This window comes from Labrus bergylta, chromosome 2, assembly GCF_963930695.1.
Source record: "Labrus bergylta chromosome 2, fLabBer1.1, whole genome shotgun sequence".
Lineage (NCBI taxonomy): Eukaryota > Metazoa > Chordata > Actinopteri > Labriformes > Labridae > Labrus > Labrus bergylta.
This window is the reverse complement of record NC_089196.1, coordinates 16,679,697-16,693,121: the sequence shown is the minus strand read 5'-3', so window position 1 is coordinate 16,693,121 and position 13,425 is coordinate 16,679,697. Positions and strand designations below refer to the sequence as shown.

The following is a 13,425-nucleotide window of genomic DNA, read 5'->3' as shown; positions in this document are numbered from 1 at the left end:
ACACTCCTTCTAAAAATGGGAGCATATGGAGAAGGGTTTCGGTTGCTTGGGTTCTTATCTTAAGAGCAGGAGGATTAGGCGGACTCAAACTCTTGTTTGACTCCACAAAAGTTTGAAATTTTGCTGGTGCCAGAGAAACAGGGTGCCTCCAATCCCTAGGAAGGCTGAACATGTTGGAGGACTGTCCCAACAGAGGTCCTAGTTAGGAAAAACAGGTGATTAGCAGGACAACCTTCTGAAGCAGGATGTTCGGAGTGAGATTGATAGACACTCCGAGGAAACAGAGAGGAAGAAGAATGACTGGTGGAAGACAACATTGTCATTCCTGGATAGGATATATAACTTTGATAAAAATGTTAAATTCAAGCAGTATCACCTGGTGTTGAAAAAAATCAGCCAATGCAAAAATTGCAATTTCTCAAGTGTCTGCTTGAGGCTGACTGCAAAAGCCAGAAATAAAAACATTTTACGGCCTGGTTCAAAAAGGAAATTTGATATCAATCGCTCCCTGTTTAGAGGTGCACACTGAACAGGGGTGAAATTTGTTTTAACTCATCCATTTTTTTTTTAGAGATTTATGAAAGAGATTTATGAAGGAGATTTTCATAAATTTGCACAATGGGGGCGTGGTTGAGTCGACTGAATGACAAGTGGACGTTGTGTAGCTGTTAACCAGTAGGCAAAAGGCCACGCCTCAAATCCATGTCTTTGCCTATAATTCTACAATGATTGAAGTTAAGTGGAGAGAGCTTTCTAATATAGTCAAATCCATCGTTGGGCTTCATAACACCTCCTAAGAGACCAATGGTTGATGAAACTGACACTTTGTCTATTTAGACAGTCTATGACTCAACTTTATTTTTTATCCCATCACACATTTTGCTATTCTATTCCACTTTCTCTTCAGAACAGGGTTCTCATTTATTACCAATTTGAAAGCTCCTTTGAGAAACTTTAGGGGCTGATATTAGGGACCTTGGCTATGTTGACAACGCACTTTTTTATTGATTTTATCCTGTGATTTCTGACTAAATAACATTTATTCCTGCTTTCTTTTCATAATTAAATATATCACTCAACATAAATCTTTTCAATGGAACAAGTAAAAAAAAAAAGGGGGCTCTTTTGGCAGGGTGTGTCCCACTGCAGCATACAATTGAAAAGTTTTAAATATATGTCTCTTTTAGTTTTGCTGTTTTGCAGGTCATGCAGTTGCATCAATATTGATTTCAGTTCATATCTATATCGAGATGAAAACTAGTCACGTGAGGTTTTAATATTTACAGTCTATGGTTTTAACTGACAGACTGTAAATATTGTGACGTCATATCCGCGCGCCAGCGGGCCCGGCTTCATTGCTGAGACAACAGGGAAGATGGCGGACGGGGTGAACGTCGGAGTGAATTTGGATGCTTTCTCCCATGCCATCAGCGGCATCCAGGCGCTCCGCTCCAGCGTGAGCCGTGTGTTCGAGTCCCTGAAGGATGGCATGAAGAACCGGGAGACCCTGGAGGGTCGAGAGAAGAAGTTTATAGCTGAGTTCCAGGACAACCTGCAGGCAGTGAACAGAGACCTGAAGTGAGTCTCCCGTCAGCTGATGGTTCTCATCAGGCTGTGTGAAGGCTCGTATCCCAGCAGACTGTGTTCATATTTATTTTTAACACTAAATAACACAGAGTCTAAAAAAAAAAACTCAGAAAACATGTGTTGTTATGAGAAAGATTTAAAGCTGTGTGCACATCCTGGTGGATCTGTGGTGATCACAACACTAAGCTTTGTGTCACTGTACTTTAATGTATCACTGTATGGTTACAGATAAATGAAATGTGACTGAAACATTAGTAGTTTAGTGGGACAGTCTGACACCAGAATGATAAAAGCAAAAACCCAAACGTAAAGCCTAACATAACATTAATCTGTGTAATGTTATTGGTTTTCCTTTAATTGAGCACAATCACTTCAATATTAAGAAGTGGAAAGCAGAATTTGAAACAGCTCCTGTTACTTTTCCTGTTATTTTTCAGTACTTAAGATTCAGGTTTGTACTTCACTTGGCTCTTTACAAACATCTTTGCCTCTATCGATCCCTGTCGGCCTGCCTCAGTCCCCTCTATCTGTCTCTGTGCACATTATCATCTATTGCTCTGAACTTGTTTCTCTCTCCACCTACCTGCTTTTCTTCCTCCATCTGTCTTTCTCTCAGTGAGTTGGAGCGGCTCAGTGGTCTGGTTGGTCGCCCCTCGGAGTCCCATCCTCTCCATAACAGCGGCCTTCTCAGTCTGGATCCAGTTCAGGACAAAACTCCTCTCTACTCACAGCTGCTGCAGGCCTACAAGTGGTCCAACAAGGTAAACATGAGCTTACATTCTGTCAAGCTGACAGGCTAACAAGCTAAAAGGCTTACAGGCTACGGTTTGTGTGAACTCACTTACTCTTAACAAAGTTTGCTAGTGGTTTACTGATACAGATACTACACTGAAGTTTTCTTTGTCAAGCTGAACCTTGTCTCTTGTTCACATAAGTGGAGAGAGAGATTTCAGTTCTTATTAAATAAGAAAATAACTATATAAACTATAAACAACTTTAACAGCAGACCTATTTGGGAGGCGGGTGCATACAGGCCAAAACAATACAAATACACTTGCCGTCTGTTTTTTACATTATGTGATGCCTGAGGAGAAAACGTGTTGTTTTGCGAATCAAAAACAACTTTTTCGTGTTACAGAATGACATCAACTACAAACGGCTACACTTAGGAACAGCAGTATAAGTTAACATTGAACAGGAGAGGTCACACAACAATCAGAGTTATAGAAGAGGGATGTTTTAAGAGTGGCTCTCAGCACAGTGTGTGTCTGACAAGTACACAAGAGTCGAAAGGGGCACAGCGAGCCGACAGTGTGCAGTAATTACTGAAACAAATGCTAAAATGGGTTGCCAAATATACTATGTAGGAAACACTCAGCAATATTTATACTGCTGTAGACACATTTGCCTGATGTGTAGGCAGCCTCTTGGGCTACATAGAAAAATGAAAAAGGGCCACTGTTTGAAAAGGTCTGCTGTGCTGACACTGCCTGGTTCACTATTTGCTGTCAACAGACGTGGAAATTTCCCTCTGTGAAGAACATTTTTTGTTTTAAGGAATGCGGTTAGTGACCAATTGAAGTTATAGTTGACCCCTGCAGTGGTACAATGTGAGGGGACTCTGTGGGGAGTTTGGTGATAAGTGTCGTTGAATATCAACAAAAACTCGATCTCAGTGATCATCTTTATCCTGAGACAACACCGTTCTCTCCTGATGGGAGCTGTGTTTCAACGATGAAAGTGACCCTGTACTTAAGACATGAAGGGTTATGCTTGTGGTATATATAAAAAAAATGATTCATACTCTGTGGACTTTGCAAACTCCAGATCTCATCCTAGTTAGACAACAATGGGTGATATAGGACTCTCATGTGAGACAGCGCACCTTCATTGAAATATTAAATGAGGAAATATATTTTAGAAAAATCCGTGTTCATCCAATCGAGTTCAGAGACTTGAAGAGGCTCCTCTGTGTCAATACAAGACTCAACTCATCTCTTTGATCTGAAGGGATCTTGAGCTGATTAACCAGCTGCGACCCTCTCTCCGCTGGACCTTTAACAAATGACTTCACATTGTGTGAATCTTATTGATCTCTGTTACCATGATAACCACCCTCCATCAGGACCCCCTTCTCTGCTGTTAGGGTTTCTGTCACACCTGACACACACAGCTGATCCACAGCCAGGAAAACCTCTGTAACCTCACACACGCAGTACAGGATGATGATTGTGATATGTTTCTTTTTTGTATTTCTCTGTGTAGTTGCAGTACCATGCTGGTTTAGCCTCCAGTTTGTTGAATCAACAGTCGCTCAAACGATCGGCCAATCAGATGGGTGCTTCAGCCAAGAGACGACCCAAAGTCCAACCCAGTACTCTAGTACTACCTCCTCAGTAAGTACTGCAACTCTAATACTGCTGTCACGCATACTGCTTTAATACTGCTTTTTTATTTTTTTATTTAACCTTTATTCAACCATGTAATTAACCCATTGAGATCAAGATCTCTATCACAAGGGTGACCTGGCCAAGAGTGCAGCGGCACACGTCATAATAATCGCATAATGTGTCCTATGCTACTGAGATAATGCATATTTTTTAAATAGTAATTATTGTAATAATGACATAAATCATAATGCTTGTAATTATCACAATGCTGCAATTCATAGACTACAGACACACTACTAATTCTCTGCAGTAATCCACACTTTATAGATAATTATAATACTGCTGTAGTACACATAGAATCTGTATTTTCTCCACAACCAATAACCAGCCTGAGGCCACCTGAAAAGGTGTCCCAGTCTAGTTTAAAGTGGACCCAACTCTGTGTTTTCTTTGTGCCTAAAATTCAAACAAAACAATCATTGCATGGTATGACAGACCTATGATATTCTTATAAAGTCAAAGGGAAGGTATGAAAAGCTGGGCGACCTCAAGAGAAGTTTGGTACTATCACTTCATCATTTCCATTTAGACACAGAAATACTTCTATTTCTACCTATCGCTCATTTTTCACAACATGTTGTTGATTTACAGTCTAATGATTCTACTAAGCTGACAATGCTAATAGTTCGTGTTAGGCTAATAATTCTCATCATGCTGGTGATATTGATAGTGATTAACATGCTTGTAATGCTAATAATTTATTTGAGCAAAAATGATCATTGTGCTAATTAACTACTGCTCACCATCCTATACTATGTCATGTTTTAATTGTCCACAATTAGGTTCTTCTCTTTGATAAGCTACCTATCAGTCTTTATGAAAGCACATTGTAAACATTCAGAGTGAAAATGAACAGGGACTGAACTTAAGGGCAGTATTTGATTAGTTTTTTCATTTGAGAACCAAATAAGTGAATTACAGGTCTTGATTAATGTGTGACCTATGATGTAACGTCCCGTATCACTGTATTCCTCTGTGTACAGGTACGTGGATGATGTAATATCTCGGATCGGTAGGATGTTTCCAGATATGACCATCGAGCTGTTCAGACCAAACGGAACATCTGCTGTACTGCTGGTAATAAAACATGCATTTAAATAAAACGGGCAGGTGTGTTCAGACCAGAATACCTGTATGCATAGACGAGGAGGCAGGTCTGCTCTGACAGGTAACAAGTATTTGTGGACAAAGAGCAAGGTATCTCCTGCAGTCTAGGCAATAAATGTGGACAAAGCATATTACATGTATTCATACTTTAGACCAGGTAGCAAATGTATGTCTGTCTCATCTGCTTCCCTCTCAGGTGACCCTTGGGAAGGTGTTAAAGGCGATCGTTGTGATGCGCTCACTTTTCATTGACAGAACGGTTGTTCGAGGATACAACGAGAATGTTTACAATGAGGATGGAAAGGTGAGACCTCTGCCTCACCTGACAGGTAACTTGTGATACCTGTGTGTTAGTCTCCATTGTAATCTGTCTGTCTGTTCCCCTCAGCTTGACATCTGGACTAAGTCTCAATACCAGGTGTTTCAGAAGGTAAGACTTACCTGTCCTCACCTTAACTACTGCATACCTAAGCTGAGTGAGCTGTGATCTGATTGGTTGTAATGTTGCTAGGTAACAGACCATGCCACCACCGCCCTACTGCACTACCAGTTGCCCCAGATGCCGGACGTTGTGGTCCGATCCTTTATGGTGAGACACTGGTCGATAGTTGTGTCAGCTGTCCTTCGTCTGGCTGTGTCTCTTCCTCCCTGTCTTTCTGGCCCTGTTCACACCTTGCATTAACATCCATCCTGGGTGATCTGATAACAAGTGGATAGAGTTAATGCAAGCTCGGAATGCACCTCCGCGCATCATGGGGAAGCTGATGGATTGAGATCCGATAGCTCAGACCACAGACTGTACGGAGGAGATCTGACACGTATTTATCCAGATTGGTGTGGTAGTGGAGATGCTCATGCATCCGGGGCAGCATTAAAGGCTTAAAATGCGATTTTTCACACTTAAATGTAATAGAAATCAAGTATATCCTCTGAAAATAACTCCAGTGTTTCCCCTACCATTATATTAGGGGGGGGCAGCCCGCAACCCCCACCCCCCTTGATAGTCAAGTTCATTTTTTTTTCTATATAGCACCAGATCACAACAAAAGTCATAAGGATACCTTTCCTATCGAACAGGTCTTTACCTTGTACTTTTATTAAACAAACTAAATAGCCTTGTGTTATTTATCTTATTTACACGACGGCATGTCATTTCTGTCTCTACATGGTCACGCGTTTACAATTCTCCTCTGCTCTCTGTGTCGTGCATGGCGGAGTTTCGCCCCGATGCACACACATACACACACACACACAGACACTTACGCGCACACAGGTGAGCACACTCTCACCAGCGGAGGCCTGGGTGTGTGTGGTTGTGTCTGACGCACTCTCACACAATAATAAAAAGTCCGTAAGAAGCATCACAAAATACAGTAGTCGGCTTAGTTAGTTGACTTCAGACTTTTCTGGGCATGTCTCTCTCTCTGCCGTTACTCAGGGGATGCGTTGTTAGCATGCTGCATTCAGGGGTGCTCAGACAGTGAGAGATGCATTCAGGTGCGCTCAGAAACGGGAGTTGTAGGAACAAAAACTAAGCTGGACGGAGCGTTACAAGTTCAAATAATTGTTCAGTTGTTATATTGACTGCTGTCATTAAAAGAAACACATGAACACTATTATTCCTTTAAGTATCTGTGGCGCTGTCCGACACCCCCCCACCCACCCAGCGCTCTAAACCTAGGTGAAACACTGAACTCTGTGAGTCATGACTGTCTACAATGGGTGTAGCACCCAAGTCCCACTGTCTATGATGCTTTCCGAGTTTTCCGAGTCCTATCTTCAATTTGTTTACATCGCCGGGACAGCCAGCCGGCTCAGCCAGCCGGCTCATTCCCTCGCGTATAAAAGTTGCTTAATTGAGGGACTAGAGAAAAGAAGAATACCATACTGTACTCACTGCTTAATTGAATGTCACGTAAGTGTTTCTAGGTTACATGGTGTGTGAAGATACGAGCATAATAAAGATCGCTAGCATTAGCATGCTAACACAACAATGCAACGCGAGTTGTTTTGGTTTCATGCTGGTGCTCAAGGGCGACATCTGCTGGATCAAAAAATCGCATATAAAGCCTTTAAGGACCAGCGTCTTAACTGGGAGAACAATGCTGCCTCCCGCTGGGTGTAAACTACCACTCATTTAGTCTTTTACAAACGGACAGGCACTTAGTTTGCATGGGAGGCAGGTAAATGAGATCCAAATTCTGGAGTTCAAGGCCATGCATTAATTTAACGTTAATGCAAAGTGTAAATGCCGTACTTAAGTGCTATCCACTTTTTATCCGGTTAGGATGGATGTTTATGCAAGGTGTAATCAGGGCCTTCTCTCTTGTACACAGTTTTCTTCAGACTTAGTTGCAGAGCTGCTATTAGCTCTATCGGTCTGTCTCTCTATCTACATGTCTGCCTACCTGTATGGCTTGTTGCAGAGCCATATTAAAGTCTTGCTGTCTATCTTTCCACCTTTCTGTCTCTCTGTAGAACTGGTTTCAGAGCCATTTTAAACTCTTCATTGCCGTATCACTATAATCATCTCTTTATAGACCTGGTTGCAGAGCTACATTAAATCTTCCCCGCCTGTTTCCCTGTAGACCTGGATAGACCGTATTAAAGTCTTCCTGTCTGTCTCTCTACCTGTCTGTCTCTCTCTCTGTCTCTCTGTAGACCTGGTTGCGAAGCTACATTAAACTCTTCCAGTCTCCCTGTCAGCGATGTGGTCGTTTTCTGGCGGATGGACTTCCTCCAACATGGAGGGATTTTAGGACTCTGGAAGCGTTTCATGACACCTGTCGCATGTAGGGGGGGAAAAAAACACTTCTAGTTTGTCTCTTTATGTACCTAACGTGTTTGTTTTTTTGTTTGTATTTTTGTAAAGAAGTTCTATTAAATTTTGATTTAATTTTCTTACAGCTGTTTCTTTGAGTGTTTTCTTTGTCCGTTCCAAAACCACCCAATATGACTAAACTTTGTTTGAAACACGTGGAGAAATACAAAACCAATTGTCATTTAAACAAATGATGCAAAATTGTATGTGATGTAGAAAAATAACTTGATTGAGGACTTCATAAAATATGAATAAAAATAAATATTTTGGAATGGCATGGCAGCTGAACTTTAAATAAACCAGAAAAAACAGATCTTTTATTCATTAAATATTGAATTATCACCTGGTCAGTTAAGATGGGGTCATATTTTATAATGAAGCCACTGCCAGTATCCTGCAGCTTAGAGACCCTTCCACAATAACCATTAACCTTCATCAATTATTGATCTGCACCTTCCCTCAGAGGGAAACAGACATGTTCTTTTCCACAGTTGGAAAATTAAAAAAAATCTTTAATATTTCATTATTATTATTACTACTATCATTACTACTGTGATTATCCTCGATCAATGATCAGACAGAAGACCTGCTCATATGTGATTGAACTGTAGTGTAGGTATTTTATTGATTTCATACTTGCACCATAGTGTATCAAGTCCATCATGTTACATATCAAAACATTGATATAAACATTTTAAAAACTTTGTGCTGAAACAATTCTACAAACACACACAAACATTTCCAGATGACATTTAAAAGAATGCAATAAGTTAGTCACATGCAGTTCTTATGTCTCCAATGATATATAGAACATATGAAACAGGGTCTCTATACACTGAGAGCAGACTGATATTTAATAGAAAAGGATATTGAAGGACACGCTGACATTTCGGTTGCAGATCTTAAGGAAAATGTTTGAATCGTCACAGCTCTCGGGTTCATGATGTGACTCCAAAGACATTTACTGTCTGATATTTAATGTCAGTTTTCTGGTAGAAAGTCATCAGAGCAGAGGGGATCCTGAACCCTGTACCTGGTCCTGACATGAGGAGCTTGTCTAAATAAATAAAAAATGTAAAATGATCTTGTCTGCAATAATCTACTCTTATATCTCACATATTTATTTAATTGAATATATTTCAAACACACCTTCAGATGCAAAACCCTAAGATGTTAGACCCTCAGATAAAAACCTCATACACTTAGACCCCTACATTTTAAAATCTAAATTCTCAGACCTATAATTATTACAAGCTATAAATGTAAGACCATAAGGATTGAAAAAAAAATCAACAACTACAATTGTTAGACACTTAAATTCTTAGACCCTCAGATACTTGAGGGATACTTATATCCTGAGGTTCTTAATCTTTCCCATTAAGTTCTCATATCCTAGGATTCTTACACTCTCAAATTCCTCCAGATTTTTTTTATCCTTAGACTCTCAGACCCTAAGATTTAATAAACTGAGAGCTCCAGCTCACCCTTTAACCTGAGACCCTCACAACCAGAAACCAGAAGAGTCTGATGTCTAAATGTTTAACAATCTGTAGCTTCTTAAGTATTTTGGCTTTTAAAATAAATCAACTCCTAAATAAAATATGTCAATAAAATGAATTCTGTGGTTTGAACTTTTATGGAGGAGTTGTGTGTTTTGTTGTTAAATATATGGAAAAGAAACAAAAGAAATGTCCTCGTCATGACAGCATTATGTTGTTATCAAGAAGTGTTTCCACCTGGTGAAGCTCGTTCACTGAGAGCAAACAAGCAGCAGACTTTGAGAGTGATTCAGGTCGAGCAGACACACAGGTGTATGAAAAACTGTTGGACCAGAGGCCTGCATGCTTGGATCAGTAACTGAGGTACTGTCAGCAGCTTAATTATTTTAGATACTGAGGTATTTTTTAATCAACTAACCATAAACTTTGAGACAAAACAAGTTATTCCAGAACATTAAAACTGGCTCAGTTTTTAGAAAACCATGGAAAATGTATGATTTCACTGTTTTGATAAAACTCATGAGCTCATTTGCAAAGAAATGGCTGCAATTTTTTTTTTAAATAATATTCGTTTACATTTACCTGTTGTCAGTTCTCTCCCTCACTGCCGGCTTTGTAAGTGCATTACTGCAATTCTTCACAAGTTAGTGCCACCTGTAGGTCAGCCAAATAATTTGAATAGTGTGGTATTTTTTTAGTTTGCAGTCTTGAATAGTTTATACTGTAGCAGTTTGTTAGCAGTTAGTTGTAGTTTAGATTGTCATAGTTGTTTGTTTTATAGGATGGATCACAAAAAACATCTCACCCCCTTTAAAGAGACCAGAACTGGACCTGTACAGAGCCCTGGTCCTGAGTCACCTTTTAAGGCTGTTTTGAGTGTTGAAGATCAAATTCTGTCCACTATTGACACCAGCGCTCTGCTGACTGCAACTTCACCAGATGATGATGAAGAGGAGGAGGAGGAGCAGAAGGAAGAAGGGGATGAGGATGGGGAGGATGATGATGAGGAAGAGAAGGATAAGGGTCTGAGAGTGTGTGAAATGAAGATGAAGTCTCATCAGGAGCTGAAAAACAGAAGCAGCTGTGTTTTACTGGAGAGACAACGCAGGTACTGTCCTTCTGGGCTTTTATTATGAAGTTGGTCACACTACAGTTTCAAACCTGAGGTCATCGCTGCAGTCACATGAACAGGATGCTGTGTGAAAAGCATGGCTCCTGCCCAGGTGTCCTCTCACATACAATGAGAGGTGTCTTCTGACATACAATAATTGGATGATGTCATCCCTGACAGGAAACGCATCACCCAGGGCTGCAGGACACTACAAAATATGTTACCCATAATCCACGGCAGTGGTGTTGACATGGTTACAGTGCTGGAAAAAACAGTGGCCTTCCTGGAGATGGTCCGGGAATTAGTTCCAGCTGAAGACTCAAATGTACAGGTATAACACCAAGGAATAGACCCATCCCAACACAAAATAATTATACTTATTGATACCTCGATACGCAGCTGTATCATGACATAGCTCAAGCCTAACCCATCGATAATACACCATTACATAGGTGCTAAAGCCAAAGGGACTAAACCATGAAATGGATACCACCAGTAAAGACATTTAAATACTAAGCACCACACACATTACTAGACCATTAAATAGACCAAGCTCAGCCTACACATATAACACTCAGGTACTATAGCTAGGTATAAAGCCAAATGTACTGGTTCAACAAAATGTAACAGACAAAGCCCAACACACAAGAATGATATCACAAATGTCTAAACCCAATGTACATGTTCTGCACCATGAAATATACCACCCAAATGTACAGCATAACATCATGACATACACCGAGCCTAACCATGAAATATACATTGCACACCTACAGCTACCACACAGTGAACTATATTAAGCCCAAAGTACAGGTGCATTCTTATAAAATGGGAACCAGCTGAACCCAACAAACAAAACCATAAACATAGATCAAGCCCACCCAACATATAGCACTATGCCATCAAATAGACCAAATCCAGCATACAGATACAATGGAATTGACTTATCTAAATGACATTTACAACACCACAGAATAGACCCAGCCTAGGTTTGGCAATAAAGTTCATATTGCCTGAATTGTATTCTCATCCCTTTCAGGTATATGGAAGTTTAAAATGTCTACTCACCTGACAGCAATCTATAGTATAGATTTAAAGTGTATGTCCTGATTAATATTTTATTGACTATTTAAAAAGTGCTGCTTCCTCTTTTTTATGAAGTTGTTTTCTGTTGGACAACTTGCTGCTCTTAGTCAGCTTGAGCTCGAAGTTAATTGGGTTCTGCTGAGGACAAAAATACATACAGTAGTTATATGTGAACAAAATGCTCATTCAAACAACCTGTAGAAAAAATAGTTTTTTTTAGGGGGGGGGGGCATTTATAAAGAAACAGAATATTTAAGTATGTAAAGATGATTTGCTGATGCTTCACTTTCAACCCTCATATTTCCTTGACATGTGTGCTGATGATGTCAGCTCTGTCCTCCTGCTGAGCTCTGTGCTGATTGGCTGCTGCAGAGTAGAGAGAGCAAGGGGGTCAGCCACAAGATGGCCACTGAACAAAAGAAGGAAAAGAAACTGAACAGGTGAGGCAGTCTGAAATCAGTAAAGTCAGATACTGTGTCATGAGACTCTAATGCTGAAGTATTTCTCACAGGAGTGGAGGCGTGCTGCTGCAGCAGAAGCGAAGCAGGAGGTGGGCACATAGAAAGGTTATTTAACAACAAGCACCAGCATCTACATTTATTCAACGGTAATGTCTAAACTTTGGAAGACAAAATCTAAGATGAATCTGCAGCTCATCTTTGCCTTACAGACCTCTAATTGTATAGTTGTAATTTCATACTGATTTCAAGTCCTAGTCTGTGATTTAACTTTGCATAACAGCATTGTGGATGCACAACTGTAAAGAAACAGCTCCACACACACACACACACACACACACACACAGGAACAGAGGAGCTTGGGATCCCATTGGAGCATTTACCAGCTAAAGATGCAAATGTTTCCCGTAGGAGCTGGTTGAGACCGAAATAGAGCAACAACAAAAAAAGAGTAATTATTTACTGTAATTCATCAGGTGAACACTAATGATTTGGTTTCTCTTAAAATAATTGTATTGAGTTACCTTTTTTCTGAATACAACATCAGTTTGTACTATAATTTTTCTGTTTTTCTTACAGCCTTCTATCGTCAATGACTTTATTCTGCTGTTCAACCGTTTACATTGGTTTCAGAAGTCGATGTGCTAAAATTGCAATATTAAAAGTTTTGGGAGTGGTTATACAACACATTGATTTTTATATGTTGTGAAAGTAAAAGCTTAAGTTTAGAGATTTTGACTTTTATTTTGATGGAAGTGATTATCTATGGAAATAAGATGCCAGATCAGAGACTCTGTTTTGGTTTCTTTGTTATACATTAATTTTGAAGTTTGAAATCACAAAATGTTTTTGTTTCCCATTGAAATAGACCAAATAATCAAAACTTTCAGTAATCAATAAACCTTGGTCATTGACTGAAATCACACAAGGAGCAGAATGTTCCTCCTTTATGAAATAATGTGAGGAAGGTTTACTGTGTTTTGTGTGACTTACAAGCTCTTCACACAACACTTAACTGTTAAACTCTCAAATCAACACCCACTCTTTCCACGACTCTTTGCACATCATCAAAATGTTCTGACAACACTATTCACTCTACAAGAAACCAAAAAACAAATATCAAATTGTCCGCACAACACTAAACTCTTAAATAAAACACTGAGCTCTTTAAACAACATCAGACTCTTTCCACGGAACACAACATTGAACTTTCCTTTAATGTATTTGTTAGAACTATTGCAGGTTGTTTCTTTTGCCATCAAATGGCAAAAAAACAAAAAAACCTGCAGCTTGTTTCTCTGAACTT

The 13,425-nt window shown here is 39.8% G+C and overlaps 2 protein-coding genes across 2 annotated transcripts; both read left to right on the top strand.

Annotated features, from left to right (window-relative positions):
* Positions 1–1,344: 1,344 nt before the first annotated feature.
* Positions 1,345–8,048, top strand: med27 (mediator complex subunit 27). Its single transcript, XM_020640782.3, has 8 exons — positions 1,345–1,578; positions 2,204–2,348; positions 3,853–3,983; positions 5,021–5,114; positions 5,341–5,448; positions 5,533–5,574; positions 5,656–5,733; positions 7,806–8,048. The coding sequence occupies exons 1-8, from the start codon at positions 1,376–1,378 to the stop codon at positions 7,938–7,940; spliced, it is 936 nt and encodes a 311-aa protein (XP_020496438.1). The 5' UTR covers positions 1,345–1,375; the 3' UTR covers positions 7,941–8,048.
* Positions 8,049–9,730: 1,682 nt separating this feature from the next.
* On the top strand, positions 9,731–12,847 carry LOC109989110 (uncharacterized). Its single transcript, XM_029278668.2, has 6 exons — positions 9,731–9,827; positions 10,246–10,572; positions 10,756–10,906; positions 11,992–12,101; positions 12,173–12,211; positions 12,699–12,847. The coding sequence occupies exons 2-6, from the start codon at positions 10,247–10,249 to the stop codon at positions 12,826–12,828; spliced, it is 756 nt and encodes a 251-aa protein (XP_029134501.2). The 5' UTR covers positions 9,731–9,827; position 10,246; the 3' UTR covers positions 12,829–12,847.
* The last annotated feature ends 578 nt before the right edge of the window (positions 12,848–13,425 follow it).

Bases quoted from the DNA above. Each gene is read 5' to 3' on its own strand.
- med27 (XM_020640782.3), top strand. From the start codon at position 1,376: ATGGCGGACGGGGTGAACGTCGGAGTGAATTTGGATGCTTTCTCCCAT. The intron at 5,449-5,532 runs GTGAGACCTCTG...TGTTCCCCTCAG, and splicing joins TTTACAATGAGGATGGAAAG to CTTGACATCTGGACTAAGTC. The intron at 5,575-5,655 runs GTAAGACTTACC...TAATGTTGCTAG, and splicing joins AATACCAGGTGTTTCAGAAG to GTAACAGACCATGCCACCAC.
- LOC109989110 (XM_029278668.2), top strand. From the start codon at position 10,247: ATGGATCACAAAAAACATCTCACCCCCTTTAAAGAGACCAGAACTGGA. The intron at 10,907-11,991 runs GTATAACACCAA...TGATGATGTCAG, and splicing joins CTGAAGACTCAAATGTACAG to CTCTGTCCTCCTGCTGAGCT. The intron at 12,102-12,172 runs GTGAGGCAGTCT...TATTTCTCACAG, and splicing joins AAGGAAAAGAAACTGAACAG to GAGTGGAGGCGTGCTGCTGC.